The 16,970-nt window shown below is 63.8% G+C and overlaps 2 protein-coding genes across 6 annotated transcripts in view; both read left to right on the top strand.

Annotated features, from left to right (window-relative positions):
• LOC121362312 (fas-binding factor 1 homolog) overlaps positions 1 to 6,993 on the top strand; it is a 19,214-nt gene extending 12,221 nt beyond the window's left edge. For all 5 annotated transcript variants that reach the window (XM_041483709.1, XM_041483706.1, XM_041483708.1 and 2 more), the window contains 3 exons: positions 3,958 to 4,099; positions 4,982 to 5,097; positions 6,682 to 6,993. In XM_041483709.1, coding sequence (XP_041339643.1) covers positions 3,958 to 4,099; positions 4,982 to 5,097; positions 6,682 to 6,741 — 318 coding nt within the window. In that variant the 3' untranslated portion in view covers positions 6,742 to 6,993. The remainder of the gene's footprint in view (positions 1 to 3,957; positions 4,100 to 4,981; positions 5,098 to 6,681) is intronic.
• A 349-nt stretch (positions 6,994 to 7,342) lies between these two features.
• LOC121362311 (acrosin-like) lies at positions 7,343 to 15,488 on the top strand. The gene is made up of 5 exons (XM_041483704.1): positions 7,343 to 7,638; positions 8,835 to 9,020; positions 11,619 to 11,860; positions 12,787 to 12,917; positions 15,070 to 15,488. Exons 1-5 carry the CDS (start codon positions 7,343 to 7,345, stop codon positions 15,376 to 15,378), a joined length of 1,164 nt encoding a protein of 387 aa, XP_041339638.1. The 3' UTR covers positions 15,379 to 15,488.
• Positions 15,489 to 16,970: the final 1,482 nt, after the last annotated feature.

Genomic DNA, 16,970 nt, shown 5'->3' with positions numbered 1-16,970 from the left:
CCATGTGGGATCTCCCTGTCCTGGATGGGATGGAGCAGGAACACAGGGGTTTGCCCTGTGGGATCTCCCTGAGGATGGAGGGGGGTCCCACCTCCTGCACCCTGGCTGCCCCGTGCCCCTCGCAGCGCTCCAGGCCAGGCTGTGCCGGCAGCAGCGGGACGCGGAGCGGGAGCACAGCCGGCTCCAGGAGGCCGTGGCTGACTTGGAGACCAGGCTGGGGGAGCGGGAGCAGCTCCTGGAGCAGGTGGGGCCCTGTCCCAGAGCTTTGGCCCTGTCCTGAAGCTGTGGCCGTGGCCATGGCTGTGTCCCTGCCCGTGTCCCTGTCCCTGTCCCTGCCTGTGTCTGTGTCCCTGCCTGTGCCTGGCTGGAGGAGCTGGGATCCTGCTGGGATCTCCTCCTGGAGCTGTGTCCATGTCCATGTGTCACTGCCTGTGTCCCTGCCTGTGCCTGGGTCCATCTCTGTGTCCTGTGCCCCATGTCCATGTCTGTGTCCCTGTCACTGCCTGTGTCCCTGCCTGTGCCTGGGTCCATCTCTGTGTCCTGTGCCCCATGTCCATGTCTGTGTCCCTGCCTGTGTCCTTGTCCCATATCCTTGTCTGTGTCCCTGTCCGTGTTTGTGTCCTATGTCCCCTGTCCATGTCCCTGTTCTGTGTCCCCCTGTCTCTGTCCCATCCCTGTCCCTATCTGTGTCCCATGTCCTTGTCCTGTGTCCCGTGTCCCTATCCCTGTCCTTCTGTCCCTGTCCCTCTCTCCTGTCCCCATCTCTGTCCCTGTCCCTGTCCCCACCCTGTCCCTGTCCTCTATCCCCTGTCCCTGTCCTCTATCCCGCCTTGTCCTGTGTCCCGTGTCCCTATCCCTGTCCTTCTGTCCCTGTCCCTCTCTCCTGTCCCCATCTCTGTCCCTGTCCCTGTCTCCTGTCCCTGTTGCTACTCATGTCCGTGTCCCATGTCCCCTGTCCCTATCCCTATCCCCTGTCCCTGTCCCCACCCTGTCCCTGTCCTCTATCCCCTGTCCCTGTCCCTGTCCCCTATCCCCTGTTCCTATTCTCCTGTCCATGTCCTCATCCCTCTTGCTATCTCTGTGTTCCTATCCCCTGTCTCGCTCCCTATCCCTGTCCCTGTCCCCATCCCTGTCACCGTCACTGTCCCCGTGTCCCCATCCCTATCCCTGTCCCCATCCCTGTCACTGTCTCACTGTCCCCGGGCTCAGAACCAGCCAGGACTGGGAAAAGGGCTCAGAACCAGCCAGGACTGGGAAAAGGGCTCAGAACCAGCCAGGATAGGAACTGGAAGGGGCTCAGAACCAGCCAGGATTGGAACTGGAAGGGGCTTGGAACCCCTTGGGTGGGAGTGGGACTGGGAGAGGGGCTCAAAAGCAACTGGGATGGGAACTGGGCTAGGAAAGGGGCTCAGAACCAGTAGGGTGTGAACTGGAAGGGGCTTGGAACCATCTGGGCAGGAGTGGGAGTGGGAAAAAGGCTCAGAACCAGCCAGGATGGGAGTGGGACTGGGAAAGGGGCTCCAAACCAGCCAGGACTGGGAAAGGAGCTCGGGACCAGCCAGGATGGGAGCAGGGCTGGGAAAGGAGCTCGGGACCAGCCAGGATGGGAGTGGGACTGGGAAAAGGGCTCGGGACCAGCCAGGATGGGAGCAGGGCTGGGAAAGGGGCTCGGGACCAGCTGGGTGGGAGCAGGGCTGGGAAAAGGGCTCGGGACCAGCCAGGATGGGAAAAGGGCTCAGAACCAGCCAGGATGGAAGCAGTGCTGGGAAAAGGGCTTGAAACCAGCTGGGTGGGAGCAGGGCTGGGAAAGGGGCTCGGGACCCGCCAGGATGGGAAAAGGGCTTGGGACCAGCTAGGATGGGAGCAGGGCTGGGAAAGGGGCTCGGAACCAGCTGGGTGGGAGCAGGGCTGGGGGCTGGAAGGAGCTCAGAACTGGCCAGGTCGAGCCCACTGGATGCCCGCATGGGACCGGAGCTCCCTGGCTGGAAGCAACCTCTGGAATTTGCCTCTGGGAAGGGCAGGGCCGGGCTAAAAGGGAAGGGCAGGAGGGCAAGCCCTGCGGAAGGGGTGCCTGGAGCTGTCCCCGGGCCCGCAGGGCGCATGGCTGGAGGAGCAGCAGGCGGAGCTGCGGGAGCGCTCCGAGGAGCGGCGGCGGCTGGCGGCCGCCTGGGCCGAGTTCCACTCGCGGGAGCGGCTGAGCCGGGAGCGGGAGGAGCAGGACAAGGAGCGCACCCTGGGCATGGACTCGGCGCTGAGGAGCCTGGCCAAGGTCCCCCATGGGGACCCGGGGTCCCAAAACACCCCCCCTGCTCCAAAGGACGGGGCAGGTGACCCTGTGTTCCCCCCAGGATCAGGCAGAGCTGAAGTTCCGGAGCTGGGAGCTGAGATCCAAGGAGGAGCAGCTGGCCAGGGACAGGGAGGAGCTGGACGAGGCCTGGCGGGAGCTGAGGCTGGAGAAGGAGAAGGTTCTGCGGGCCGAGCAGCGCCTGCAGGAGCGGGAGGAGGAGATCCGGGACCTGGCTGAGGTAAACAGAGCATCCGGGCTGGAGTTCCAGCCAGGAGCAGAGCTGGGGCTCACAACCCCCTGAGCTGGGGCTCCACATGCCCTGGAGCCATTCCCAGGTCCCGTTCCCCTATCCTGGCACTGTTCCTGGTCCCATTCCCTATCCTGGTCCTGTTCCCCATTCCCGTTCTCCGTTCCCCATCCCATTGCCATTCCCCGTCCCGTTCCCATTCCCCTTCCCATTCACCATTCCCGTTCCCTGTTCCCATCCCGTTCCCATTCCCATTCCAATTCCCATTCCCTGTTCCCTGTTCCCATTCCCTTCCCTGTTCCTGTTCCCATTCCCCATTCCCCGTTCCCTGTTCCCATTTCCCGTTCCCTGTTCCCATTCCCGTTCCCATTCCCCGTTCCCTATCCTGTTCCCATTCCCCATTCCCGATCCCGTTCCCGATCCCATTCCCCGTTCCAATTCCCCGTCCCCATTCCCATTCCCCGTTCCCGTTCCCCGTTCCTGATCCCGATCCCGTTCCCATTCCCTGTTCCTGCTCCCATTCCCCGATCCCGTTCCCGATCCCATTCCCCATTCCCGATCCCGTTCCCATTCCCCATTCCCAATCCCGTTCCCATTCCCCGTTCCCATTCCCCGTTCCCATTCCCCGTTCCCGATCCCGTTCCAATTCCCCGTCCCCACTCCCGCTCCCGCCCGCAGCGCTCGGCGCGGCAGCAGCAGGACGGGCAGCGGGCGCTGCGGGAGGCGCGCAGGGCGCAGCAGGAGCAGCAGCGGCGGCTGCAGGAGCTGCAGGAGCAGCAGGAGCGGCTGCGGCAGCAGGAGCAGCGCCTGATATATTATATGTGTTACATATAAGTTATATATTATATATATTTATTATATATGTAATTAAATTTTATAAGTAATATAATATATATGTGTGTTTATATATGTTATATATTATATATAATATATACAATATATTATATATAATATATAATAATATGTATTATGTATTATATATTATAATTATACATTATATACTTTTATATTTTATTATGTTATTATATTATTATGTGTAATACATAATATATGACATATATGTAATATAATGATATATTACATCTGTAACTACTATATATATAATATATTATGGTATATATTATATATAATATTATATAATGTTATACATTATATTGTTATATAACTTCTTAATTCAATGGACAGTTGCCACAAGGTTTATTTTGCTTTTTCTTTTTTTTCTTTTTTTGTTTTTATTTAATTCCCACATTTCCCATTCCCACATTTCCCACCTTTCCCCATTTCCCATTCCCACCTTTCCCATTCCCACCTTTCCCCATTTCCCATTCCCACCTTTCCCATTCCCACCTTTCCCCATTTCCCATTCCCACCTTTCCCATTCCCACCTTTCCCATTCCCACCTTTCCCGTTCCCGTTTTTCCAGGGCCGGCGGAGCCTGGAGCGGCAGCGGGAGCAGCTCCGGGAGCTGCAGGAGGAGCTGGGCCCCGGCCTGGGGACAGCGCTGGGGACAGGGACACTGCCAGGGACGGGGACACTGCTGGGGACAGCGCTGGGGACACCGCTGGGTACGGAGACAGCGCTGGGGACACTGCTGGGGACAGGGACACTGCCAGGGATGGGGACAGTGCTGGGGACAGGGACACTGCTGGGGACAGGGACAGCGCTGGGGACAGGGACAGTGCTGGGGATGGGGACAGTGCTGAGGACACTGCTAGGGACGCACACCTGGGGGGGGGGTCACACACACCTGGGGGTCACACACAGACGTGGGGGGGTCACACACACACCTGGGGGGGGTCACACACCTGGGGGTCACACATCTGGACAGGTGTGACACGCGGGGTTCTTCAAACAGCCGACCTTCTGCAGCCACTGCACCGACTTCATCTGGTCAGTCACACACCTGGGCAGGTGTCACACACCTGGGACACCTGGGGGGGTCACACACCTGGGGGGTCACACACCTGGTCAGTCACACACCTGGACAGGTGTCCCAGGTGTGCCCAGGTGACCTCGGGTGACCCCAGTTGTGTCCCCAGGTGTGTCAGGGATATCTCAGGTGTGTCCCAGGTGTGCCCAGGTGTGCCCAGATGCCCCTCCAGGTGTGCCCAGGTGTGCCCAGATGCCCCTCCAGGTGTGCCCAGGTGTGCCCAGATGCCCCTCCAGGTGTGCCCAGGTGTGCCCAGATGCCCCTCCAGGTGTGCCCAGGTGTGCCCAGGGGTGCCCAGATGTGCCCAGGTGTATCCCAGGTGTACCCAGGTGTGCCCAGGTGTATCCCAGGTGTGCCCAGGTGTGCCAGGGAACACACATACACCTGGGGGGGGTCACACACACACCTGGGGGGGTCACACACCTGGGGGGGTCAGACACCTGGGGGGGGTCACACACACACCTGGGGGGGTCACACACCTGGCGGTCACCCCACGCTCCGCTGTCCCCTCCTGCAGCCGCTCCGGTGGCTCCCGGGCTGCTGCCGGCCCTGGGGACACTCGTGGGGGACAGCGGGGACAGCGCGGCCGCGCTCTACGGCCACGTGCTGCTGCTGAAACACCGCGCCAGGATGGTGGGGACAGCCCGGGAACGGGACGGGGCTGGGCAGGGGAACCGGGATGGGGGAGAGGGTCTGGGAATGGGGAGAGGGTCTGGGAGTGGGGAGAGGGTCTGGGAGTGGGGGAGAGGGTCTGGGAATGGGGGAAAGGGTCTGGGAGCGGGGGAGAGGGTCTGGGAATGGGGAGAGGGTCTGGGAGTGGGGGAGAGGGTCTGGGAATGGGGAAAGGGTCTGGGAGTGGGAGAGAGGGTCTGGGAATGGGGGAAAGAGTTTGGGAGCGGGGGAGAGGGATTGGGAATGGGGGAAAGGGTTTGGGAATGGGGAGAGGGTCTGGGATTATGGGAGAGAGGGTCTGGGAATGGGGAGAGGGTCTGGGAATGGGAGAGAGGGATTGGGAATGGAAAGGGGGAAACTGGGCTGGGAAAGGGGTTTGGAGCCAGCTGGAAAAGGGTTTGGGGCTGTGGGAAAAGGATTTGGGAATTTCCAGGAGGGAACTGGGATGGGAAGGGTTTGGGAAAAAGGTTTGGGACAGTCTGGAGAAGAGTTTGGGAATGGTCAGGGGGAAACTGGGCTGGGGAAGGGGCTCAGAACCTGCTGGGAAGGGTTTGGGACTCTGGGAAACGGTTTGGGACCAGCTGGGAAAGAGATCTGGGATTGTGGGAAAGGGTTTGGGAATGGGGGAAAGGGTTTGGGGTTGTGGGAATGGGTTTGGGATTGTGGGAATGGGTTTGGGATTGTGGGAAAGGGTTTGGGGTTGTGGGAATGGCTTTGGGATTGTGGGAAAGGCTTTGGGGTTGTGGGAAAGGGTTTGGGGTTGTGGGAAAGGGTTTGGGATTGTGGGAAAGAGATCTGGGATTGTGGGAATGGGTTTGGGAATGGGGGAAAGGGTTTGGGATTGTGGGAATGGGTTTGGGATTGTCTGGGAATGGGTTTGGGGTTGTGGGAAAGGGTTTGGGATTGTGGGAAAGGGTTTGTGGGAAAGGGGTTTGGAGCCAGCTGGAAAAGGGTTTGGGGCTGTGGGAAAAGGATTTGGGAATTTCCAGGAGGGAACTGGGATGGGCAGGGTTTGGGAAAAGGGTTTGGGACAGTCTGGAGGAGAGTTTGGGAATGGTCAGGGGGAAACTGGGCTGGGGAAGGGGCTCAGAACCTGCTGGGAAGGGTTTGGGACTCTGGGAAACGGTTTGGGACCAGCTGGGAAAGAGATCTGGGATTGTGGGAAAGGGTTTGGGAATGGGGGAAAGGGTTTGGGGTTGTGGGAATGGGTTTGGGATTGTGGGAATGGGTTTGGGATTGTCTGGGAATGGGTTTGGGGTTGTGGGAAAGGGTTTGGGATTGTGGGAAAGGGTTTGGGATTGTGGGAATGGGTTTGGGGTTGTGGGAATGGGTTTGGGATTGTGGGAATGGGTTTGGGATTGTGGGAAAGGGTTTGGGATTGTGGAAATGGCTTTGGGACCGTCTGGGAATGGCTTTGGGACCCTTGGGTGGGCTCAGAGCGGGGCTCAGAACCGGCCGGGGGGGGCTGGGCTGGGCTGGGGGCTCGGAACCTTCCGGAAGGGGCCGGGCAGGGCCGGGGGGGCTCAGGCTGTGCCCCCTCCCCAGGACCACGATTTCCTGGAGAGCGAGCGGCTCTTCCTGGAGAACCTGAAAAAAGGGCCCTGAACCGTCTGCAAGGGGAATGGAGCTTGGGGAAATTAAAATTAAAATTAAAATTAAAATTAAAAAAAATTCCCTGCTGAAAACCTCCCCTGTTTGCAAAGAGAAAGATTCATTTATTTTTCAAATAAAAACAAATTCCCTGCTGAGAACTATCACTTGTTTGCAAACAAAAAAGGGATAAAAATAAAAATAAATAAAAATAAAAATAAATCCACAGCTGAGAACCTTCCCCCATTTGCAAAGAGAAAAATGGATTTTTGTAAAAAATAAAAATAAAAATAAAAATAAAAATAAAAATAAAAATAAATTCTCTGCTGAGAACCTTCCCCTGTTTACAAACAGGGATTTGGGGGATGAAAATGATTTTGGGGTGAAAATGGGAAGTTTGGGGATGGGAATTTTTGGGATAGGAATTTTGGGATGGGAATTTTGGGATGGGGATTTCAGGAATGCAGTTCTGGGGTGGGAGTTTTGGGATGGGAGTTTTGGGATGGGAATTTTGGAACGGGATTTTTGGGCTGGAAATTTTTGGGATGGGAATTTTGGGAATGCAGTTTTGGGACGGGAATTTTGGGATGGGAGTTTTGGGATGGGAATTTTGGGAATGCCGTTCTGGGCTGGGAGTTTCGGGACGGGAGCTCCTGGCAGTGCCCGGGGCCGGCTCGGAGCCTCCCGTGCCGCTCCCGCTCCCTCGCCGCCGTTCCACGGCTCTGTGACGGTCCCGCCGCGGAACCGGGGCCGCTCTGTGACGTCATCCCCGGGCGGGACCCTCGGGGAGCGGCGGGCACCGGCGGGCCGGGGGCTCTGCCGCGGGCTCGCTGTCCCCAGCATGGCTCCGCTCTGGCTCCTGGTCCTGCTGGCCGCGGCCGCGCCCGCCCGGGCCACCTGGGACTCCTGCGAGTAGGTGCCCGCAGCCGGGGGTCCCCGGGGGTCCCCGAGGGTCCCCAAGGTTCCCCGAGGGTCCCCGAGGTCGCAGCCCCGTGCCCGTGCCAGGCTCCGGCACAGATGCTCTGGCACCAGCGAGGGGACACGTGTGGCACCGGGGGTCCCTGTCCTGGGTCGGGGTGTCACTGTCCCCGTGTCCCTGTCACTGTCCCGTGTCTCTGTCACTGTCCCCGTGTCCCTGTCGTTGTCCCGTGTCGGGGTCCCTGTCCCGTGTCTCTGTCCCTGTCCCCGTGTCCCTGTCGCAGCCCAGGGCTGGCACAGCCGCTCAGGCAGGACCAGTGAGCACAGCCACGCCCCTGGGGGATGTCCCTGTCCCCGTGTCGCTGTCCCTGCCCCGTCCGGTGTCGCAGTCGCTGTCCCCATCCCTGTCCCTGTGTCCCTCTGTCCCTGTCCCTGTCCTTGTCCCCATCCCTGTTCCCATCCCTGTTTCCCCTATCCCTGTGTCCCTCTGTCCCCATCCCTATTCTCGTCCCTGTCCCCATCCCTGTCCGCTGTCCCCATCCCTGTTCCCATCCCTGTTTCCCCTATCCCTGTGTCCCTGTGTCCCCATCTCTGTCCCCATCCCTGTTCTTGTCCCTGTCCCCATCCCTGTCCCTGTGTCCCTCTGTCCCTGTCCCCTCCCTGTCCCTGTCCCCATCCCTGTCCACTGTGTCCCCGTCCCCTCTGTCGCTGTCCCCATCCCTGTCCCCTCTGTCCTCGTCCCTCCCCCTCTGTCACTGTCCCCATCCCTGTCCCTGTCCCCTCTGTCACTGTCCCCATCTCTGTCCCCATCCATGTCCCTATCCCTGTCCCCTGTGTCCCCTCTGTCACTGTCCCCTCTATCCCCATCCTCGTCCTCTGTGTCGCTGTCCCCATCCCTGTCCCCTCTGTCCCTGTCCCCATTCCTGTCCCTGTCCCCATCCCTCTCCCCTCTGTCCCTGTCCCCTGTTTCCCCGTCCCCTCTGTCGCTGTCCCCATCCCTGTCCCCCTGTGTTGCTGTCCCCTCTGTCCCCATCCCTGTCCCTGTCCCTGTTCCCATCCCTGTCCCCTCTGTCCCCATCCCTCTGTCCCTGTCCCCTCTGTCCCTGTCCCCATTCCTGTCCCTGTCCCCATCCCTGTCCCCTCTGTCCCCGTCCCTGTGTCCCTGTCCCCACGCTGTCGCTGTCCCCCAGCGGTACCTGCGGTCTCCAGCCCATGGCCGAGGAGTTCGGCGGCAGCTCCGGGGCCGTTCGCGGGGCCTGGCCGGGGCTGGCGAGCGTCCAGGACCCGCTGCGGGCCGGCAGCGGCCACGTGTGCGGCGGGAGCCTGATCGCCCCGGGCTGGCTGCTCACGGCCGCCCGCTGCCTGCCCCGCGCCCGGTGAGCGGGGCACGGCCCGGGCTGGGCCGGGATGGGCCGGGATGGGCCGGGATACGGCTGGGATGGGCCGGGGTGGGGCCGGGATATCCCTGGGATGGGCTGGGATGGGCCCTGGATGGACCCAGGATGGGCTGGGATGGAGCCGGGATACAGCCAGGCTGGGCCGGGATACAGCCGGGATGGGCTGGGATAGGACGGGGTGGGCTGGGATATCCCCGGGATGGGCTGGGATGGGCCTGGGATATCCCTGGGATGGAGCCAGGATGGGCCGGGATGGAGCTGGGATATCCCCGGGATGGGCTGGGATGGAGCCGGGATGGGCCGGGATGGGTCTGGGATATCCCCGGGATAGGCTGGGATGGAGCCAGGATACACACGGGATGGGCCCAGGATGGGCCAGGATATCCCTGGGATGGGTCTGGGATATCCCTGGGATGGGTCTGGGGTGATCCAGGGTGGGGCTGGGATGGAGCCGGGATGCACCCGGAATGGGCCCAGGATGGGCCAGGATATCCCTGGGATGGGTCTGGGATATCCCTGGGATGGGTCTGGGGTGATCTGGGGTGGGCCTGGGGTGGAGCCGGGATATCCCTGGGATGGGCCAGGATGGGCTGGGGGGCTTTGGGCTGGCTGCTCACGGCCGCCCGCTGCCTGCCCCGCGCCCGGTGAGCGGGGCACGGCCCTGGCTGGGCCGGGATGGGCCGGGATACGGCCGGGATGGGCCGGGATGGAGCCGGGGTGGGCTGGGATGGACCCGGGATACAGCCGGGATGGGCCGGGATACAGCCGGGATGGGCCGGGGTGGGCTGGGATGGGCCCGGGATACAGCCGGGCTGGGCCGGGATACGGCCGGGATACAGCCGGGATACGGCCGGGATGGGCTGGGATGGGACGGGGTGGGCTGGGATATCCCTGGGATGGGCTGGGATGGAGCCGGGATACAGCTGGGATGGGCCCGGGATATCCCTGGGATGGAGCCAGGATGGGCTGGGATGGAGCTGGGATATCCCCGGGATGGGCTGGGATGGAGCTGGGATATCCCCGGGATGGGCTGGGATGGAGCCAGGATACACCCAGGATGGGCCCGGATATCCCTGGGATGGGTCTGGGATATCCCTGGGATGGGTCTGGGGTGATCCAGGGTGGGCCTGGGGTGGAGCCGGGATATCCCTGGCATGGGCCAGGATGGGCTGGGGGGCTTTGGGAGGTGCCGGGGTGGGTCCAGGATGGGCTGAGGTGGGCTGGGATGATCCAGGATGGGCCTGGGGGGCTTTAGGATGGATTCGGGATGATCTGGGATGGCTCTGGGATGGCCTCAGGTGGCTCGGGGGGGGTCTGGGAGGCTCAGGGACGGCACCGAGGAACTTTGGGATGGTCCCGGGAAGAACCGGGATGGCTCCGGGGTGGCCCCAGGATGGTCCCGGGATGATCTGGGATAGCCCCGGGATGATCCCGGAGGCTCCGGGGTGGCCCTGGAAAACTCCAGGATTATCTGGGGTGTCCCCGGAAAGCTCTGGGGTGGCCTCGGTGGGCTCCGGGATGATCCGGAATGGCCCTGGGATGGCCCCGAGGAGCTCCGGGATGATCTGGGATGCTCCGGGATGGCCTCGGGATGTCCCCGAGAAACCCCGGGATGGCCTCGGGGGGCTCCGGGATGATCATGATGGCCCCGAAAAACTAAATTTGGGGGGATTATCCGGGGTGGCCCCAAAAAGCTCTGGGACTATCCAGGATGGCCCCGGGAAGCTCCAGGATTATCCGGGATGGCCTCGGGAAGATGCGGGATGTCCTGGGATGGCCTTGGGAAGATGCAGGATGTCCCAGGATGGCCTTGGGAAGCTCTGGGACTATCTGGGATGGCCTCGGGAAGCTCCGGGATGTCCTGGGATGGCCTCTGGGGGCTCCGGGACTATCCGGGACAGCCCAGGGAAGATGCGGGATGTCCCGGGATGCCCCCGGGATGGCCTTGGGAAGACGTGGGGTTATCCGGGATGGCCTCGGGAAGATGCGGGATGTCCCGGGATGCCCCTGGGACAGCCCCAGGAAGCTCCGGGATGTCCCGGGATGACCTCGGGAAGATGCGGGATGTCCAGGATAGACTCGGGAAGCTCTGGGACTATCTGGGATGGCCTCGGGAAGCTCTGGGATGTCCTGGGATGGCCTCGGGGGGCTCTGGGACTATCCGGGACAGCCCAGGGAAGATGCGGGATGTCCCGGGATGCCCCCAGGATGGCCTCGGGAAGATGCGGGATGTCCCGGGATGCCCCTGGGACAGCCCCAGGAAGCTCCGGGATGTCCCGGGATGACCTCGGGAAGATGCGGGATGTCCCGGGATGCCCCCGGGATGGCCTCGGGAAGATGTGGGGTTATCCAGGATGCCCCCGGGAAGCTCCGGGATGCCCCCGGGATGTCCCGGGATGCCCCTGGGATGGCCTTGGGAAGATGTGGGGTTATCCGGGATGCCCCCGGGATGACCTCGGGAAGATGCGGGATGTCCCGGGATGTCCCCGGGATGTCCCCGGGAAGCTCCGGGAAGCTCCGGGATGCCCCCGGGATGCCCCGCGGGGCTCGCTCCCCTCACGGCGCCGCTGCCCGCAGGAACGTCAGCTCGTGGCGGGTGGTGCTGGGCGCCGCCGACCTGAGCGACCCCGGGCCCGAGGCGCAGGTGCGGCGGGTGCTGCGGGCGCGGCGGCACCCGGGGCTGGACGTGGCGCTGCTGCAGCTGCAGCCGCCCGCGGAATGCAGCGACTTCGTGCAGCTGGGCTGCGTCAGCGAGGCCGGGCCGCCGCGGGGGCCGCAGCGCTGCTACATCGCGGGCTGGGCCCGCCTGGAGGACACAGGTGAGGGCCGGGTGGCACAGGTGAGGGCCGGGGGGCACAGGTGAGAAGCCATTGTAGGCACAGGTGAGAGCCGAGGGGGGCTGAGCTGGGGCTGGGGGGCACAGGTGAGCAACAGGGGGGGCTGAGCTGGGCACAGGTGAGTGCCAGGTGGGGATGGGGGGCACAGGTGAGTGCCAGCTGTGTCCATCGTGGGCACAGGTGAGTGCCAGGTGGGGCTGAGCTGGGCACAGGTGAGTGCCGGGTGGGATGGGGGAGCACAGGTGAACCCCAGGGGTGTCTATTGTGGGCACAGGTGAGCAACGGGTGGGGCTGGGATGGGCACAGGTGAGAGCCAGGAGGAGTGGGGGGCACAGGTGGGCACAGGTGTGTGCCAGGTGGGGCTGAGCTGGGTACAGGTGAGAGCCGGGTGTGTCCATTGTGGGCACAGGTGTGTGCCAGGTGGGGCTGAGCTGGGTACAGGTGAGAGCCGGGTGTGTCCATTGTGGGCACAGGTGTGTGCCAGGTGGGGCTGAGCTGGGTACAGGTGAGAGCCGGGTGTGTCCATTGTGGGCACAGGTGTGTGCCAGGTGGGGCTGAGCTGGGTACAGGTGAGAGCCGGGTGTGTCCATTGTGGGCACAGGTGTGTGCCAGGTGGGGCTGAGCTGGGTACAGGTGAGAGCCGGGTGTGTCCATTGTGGGCACAGGTGTGTGCCAGGTGGGGCTGAGCTGGGGCTGGGATCCCACCACGTCAGAGGTGAGTCCCAGCTGTGCCTCTGTGTCAGGTTACGGTCTCACCCTGGTCTCAGGTGTGTCCCAGGTGTGTCCCGAGGGTGGGCTGGGGTTCCTGGGATATGGGCTGGGGGCCCAGGTGCCCCAGGTGTGCCCTAGGTGTGCCCAGGTGTGCCCAGGTGCTCGCTCTCACGGCCCCGCCCCGGCCCCGCCCCCAGCCCCGCCCCGGGAGGTGCTGCGGGAGGCGCAGGTGCGGCTGCTCCGGCCCGAGCTCTGTGACGGCTCCGGGGCCGCGCCCTCCCCCCAGGTGTGCGCGAAGCACTCGCGGGGCGGCTCCGGCACCTGCCAGGTGAGCAGTCCCTGTCCGCTGCCGTTCCTTTTCCCGCTCCCGGTCCCCGCCCGGGTCCCGGGGCTGCCATCCCCATCCCGGTGCCGGTCCTGGTGCCAGTCCCAATCCCGGCTCCAATCCCGATTCCAGTCCCGGTGCCGATCCCGCTCCTGATCCCGATCCTGATGTGTATCCTGGGGCTGTCATCCCGGTCCCGATCCCGATCCTGATCCAGGTCCCGATCCCAGTCCCAGTGCCGAGCCCAGTGCCGGTCCCGATCCCGGTGCTGGTCCCAATCCCGGTCCCAATCCTGATCCCAGTGCCGATCCCGGTCCCAATCCCGGTCCCGATCCCAATCCCGATCCTGATCCCGATCCCAATCCAAATCCCGATCCCAATCCCGATCCTGATCCCGATCCCAATCCAAATCCCGATCCCGATCTCAGCCCCGATCCCAATCCCGGTCCCGATCCCGGTCCGGATCCTGATCCCGATCCCAGCCCCGATCCCGTTCCCAATCCCGATCCCGTTCCCAATCCCGGTCTCGATCTCAGCCCCGATCCCAATCCCGGTCCCGATCCCGGTCCGGATCCTGATCCCGATCCCAGCCCCGATCCCGTTCCCAATCCCGATCCCGTTCCCAATCCCGGTCTCGATCTCAGCCCCGATCCCAATCCCGGTCCCGATCCCGGTCCGGATCCTGATCCCGATCCCAGCCCCGATCCCGTTCCCAATCCCGATCCCGTTCCCAATCCCGGTCTCGATCTCAGCCCCGATCCCAATCCCGGTCCCGATCCCGGTCCGGATCCTGATCCCGATCCCAGCCCCGATCCCGTTCCCAATCCCGATCCCGTTCCCAATCCCGGTCTCGATCTCAGCCCCGATCCCAATCCCGGTCCCGATCCCGGTCCGGATCCTGATCCCGATCCCAGCCCCGATCCCGTTCCCAATCCCGATCCCGTTCCCAATCCCGGTCTCGATCTCAGCCCCGATCCCAATCCCGGTCCCGATCCCGGTCCGGATCCTGATCCCGATCCCAGCCCCGATCCCGTTCCCAATCCCGATCCCGTTCCCAATCCCGGTCTCGATCTCAGCCCCGATCCCAATCCCGGTCCCGATCCCGGTCCGGATCCTGATCCCGATCCCAGCCCCGATCCCGTTCCCAATCCCGATCCCGTTCCCAATCCCGGTCTCGATCTCAGCCCCGATCCCAATCCCGGTCCCGATCCCGGTCCGGATCCTGATCCCGATCCCAGCCCCGATCCCGTTCCCAATCCCGATCCCGTTCCCAATCCCGGTCTCGATCTCAGCCCCGATCCCAATCCCGGTCCCGATCCCGGTCCGGATCCTGATCCCGATCCCAGCCCCGATCCCGTTCCCAATCCCGATCCCGTTCCCAATCCCGGTCTCGATCTCAGCCCCGATCCCAATCCCGGTCCCGATCCCGGTCCGGATCCTGATCCCGATCCCAGCCCCGATCCCGTTCCCAATCCCGATCCCGTTCCCAATCCCGGTCTCGATCTCAGCCCCGATCCCAATCCCGGTCCCGATCCCGGTCCGGATCCTGATCCCGATCCCAGCCCCGATCCCGTTCCCAATCCCGATCCCGTTCCCAATCCCGGTCTCGATCTCAGCCCCGATCCCAATCCCGGTCCCGATCCCGGTCCGGATCCTGATCCCGATCCCAGCCCCGATCCCGTTCCCAATCCCGATCCCGTTCCCAATCCCGGTCTCGATCTCAGCCCCGATCCCAATCCCGGTCCCGATCCCGGTCCGGATCCTGATCCCGATCCCAGCCCCGATCCCGTTCCCAATCCCGATCCCGTTCCCAATCCCGGTCTCGATCTCAGCCCCGATCCCAATCCCGGTCCCGATCCCGGTCCGGATCCTGATCCCGATCCCAGCCCCGATCCCGTTCCCGTGGGCACAGGTGTGTGCCAGGTGGGGCTGAGCTGGGGCTGGGATCCCGCCAGGTCAGAGGTGAGTCCCAGCTGTGCCTCTGTGTCAGGTTATGGTCTCACCCTGGTCTCAGGTGTGTCCCAGGTGTGTCCAGAGGGTGGGCTGGGGTTCCTGGGATATGGGCTGGGGTCCCATAGAAGACCCAGGTGTGCCCAGATGTGTCCCGCCTCCCTCTCCCTCTCCCTCTCCCCCTCTCCCCCGTCCCTCTCCCCAGGGTGACCCCGGCGGGCCGCTCGTTTGCCGTTCCCGGGGCTCGGGGCCCTTCTGGCTCATCGGGGTCTCCAGCGGCGGCCGCGGCTGCGTCTTCACCCCGGCCTGGCTCTTCAGCCGCTGGATCCTGCAGCAGCTCGGGACCCCCGGGACCCCCGAGACCCCCGAGACCCCCGGGACCGCCGCGAGCCCCGACAGCGCCGGCGGCACCGGCGGCACCGGCCAGGAGCCCGCGGGACCGAGCTCGGTGCTGCTGCGGTTCTTCTCCGTGCTGCGGGAGCTGCTCCGCTTCCTGCGGGACAGCGCGGGCTGAGAGCGCCGGGCACCGGCACCGGGATGGAGCGGCACCGGCACCGGGATGGACGGGAATGCCCGCGGCACCGGGATGCCCGGTGTCCTGAATGAGCATTCCCGGTGTGCCGCGACGGGAGGCGCGCGGCACCGGCACCGGGACGGAGCGGCACCGGCACCGGGATGGACGGGAATGCCCGCGGCACCGGCACCGGGATGGAGCGGCACCGGCACCGGGATGGACGGGAATGCCCCCGGCACCGGGATGCCCGGTGTCCTGGACGAACATTCCCGGTGTGCCGCGACGGGAATTCCGTCCCAGATGAACATTCCCGGTGTACCGGGACGGGCATCCCTCCCTGGATAGGCGCTCCCGGTGTCCCGGGATGATCATTCCCGCTGTCCCGGGACAGGAATTCCCGGTATGCCAAGACGAGAATTCGCTCCTGGACGATCATTCCCGGTATCCCGGGAGGGGAATTCCCTCCCGGCTCATCCCTCCCGGTGTCCCGGGAGGGGCATTCCCTCCCGGACCATCCCTCCCGGTGTCCCGGGACAGGAATTCCCTCCCGGACCATCCCTCCCGATGTCCCGGGACGGGAATTCCCTCCCGGACCATCCCTCCCGGTGTCCCGGGCCTGGCCCCGCCCGGTGCCCGTCCCGCGGGCCGGCCCCGCCCCCCCGGGCGCTGTTTTTCAATAAAATCCCGCGATTTGCTCATTCCCGGTGCTCTCCGCCCCGTTCCGCTCCCGGGACACGCCAGGGGGCGGGGCTTGGGGAGGGGGCGGGGACACCGGGCTGGGGGTGACCCCCCCAAAAATCCATCAAGGGGCACTGGGGGGGCCCCAGATGTCACCGGGAGGGGTCAGGGGTCACTGGGAGGGATCACTGGGGTCTCAGGGGTCACTGAGAACCGGCACCGGGATCACCGGGGGGAACCGGCACCGGGGTCACCGGGGGGAGCGGGAGTGAGGGGGGAACGGGAGGGCCTCGGTACCGGCACCGGCACCAGGGTGAGCACGGGGGCTCCGGGAGCACCGGGGGGCTCTGCCGGGGGGGCTCCGGTACCGGGAGCACCGGGGGGGCGGTGTTCGGTACCCGGTGCTCGGTACCCGGTGTTCATCAGGGCCCCGGGCGGGATGGGGATCATTAATATTAATTAGGGGGCGTGACCGCCAATAGAGCCCCATTCCCTCGGGGGTGTTTCACCTCATTAATATTCATTAGGGAGGGTGTAACCCCCGAGGGGCGGGGCCGCGTGGTGCCCTCATTAGTATTAATTAACGCGGTTCAGGTTCAAATTAATGAGCCTGCCGGTTCCTCCTCATGAATGCTAATGAGGGGCGGTTCTGGCTGCCGCCAGGTCATTAATATTCATGAGGGGGTGGAGGCTGCAGGGCCTCATTAGCGTTAATGAGGGCGCCGGGCTGGTCATTAATATTCATGAGGCCTGCAGGGAGCCCGTCCCGGGGGTGTCCCCTGGTGCCACCCCCGTGTCACCCTTGTGTCCCCCCGTGTCACCCTTGTGTCCCCCCAGGCCGGTGACACCGAGAGCTGCCGGGTGAGCCTGAGCCTGGAGCACTCCTTCGAGCTGGGTGAGGGACAGGGGACACT

This window comes from Pyrgilauda ruficollis, unplaced genomic scaffold (assembly GCF_017590135.1).
Source record: "Pyrgilauda ruficollis isolate IOZ18807 unplaced genomic scaffold, ASM1759013v1 scaffold601, whole genome shotgun sequence".
Lineage (NCBI taxonomy): Eukaryota > Metazoa > Chordata > Aves > Passeriformes > Passeridae > Pyrgilauda > Pyrgilauda ruficollis.
This window is presented reverse-complemented; position numbering and strand designations above follow the sequence as displayed.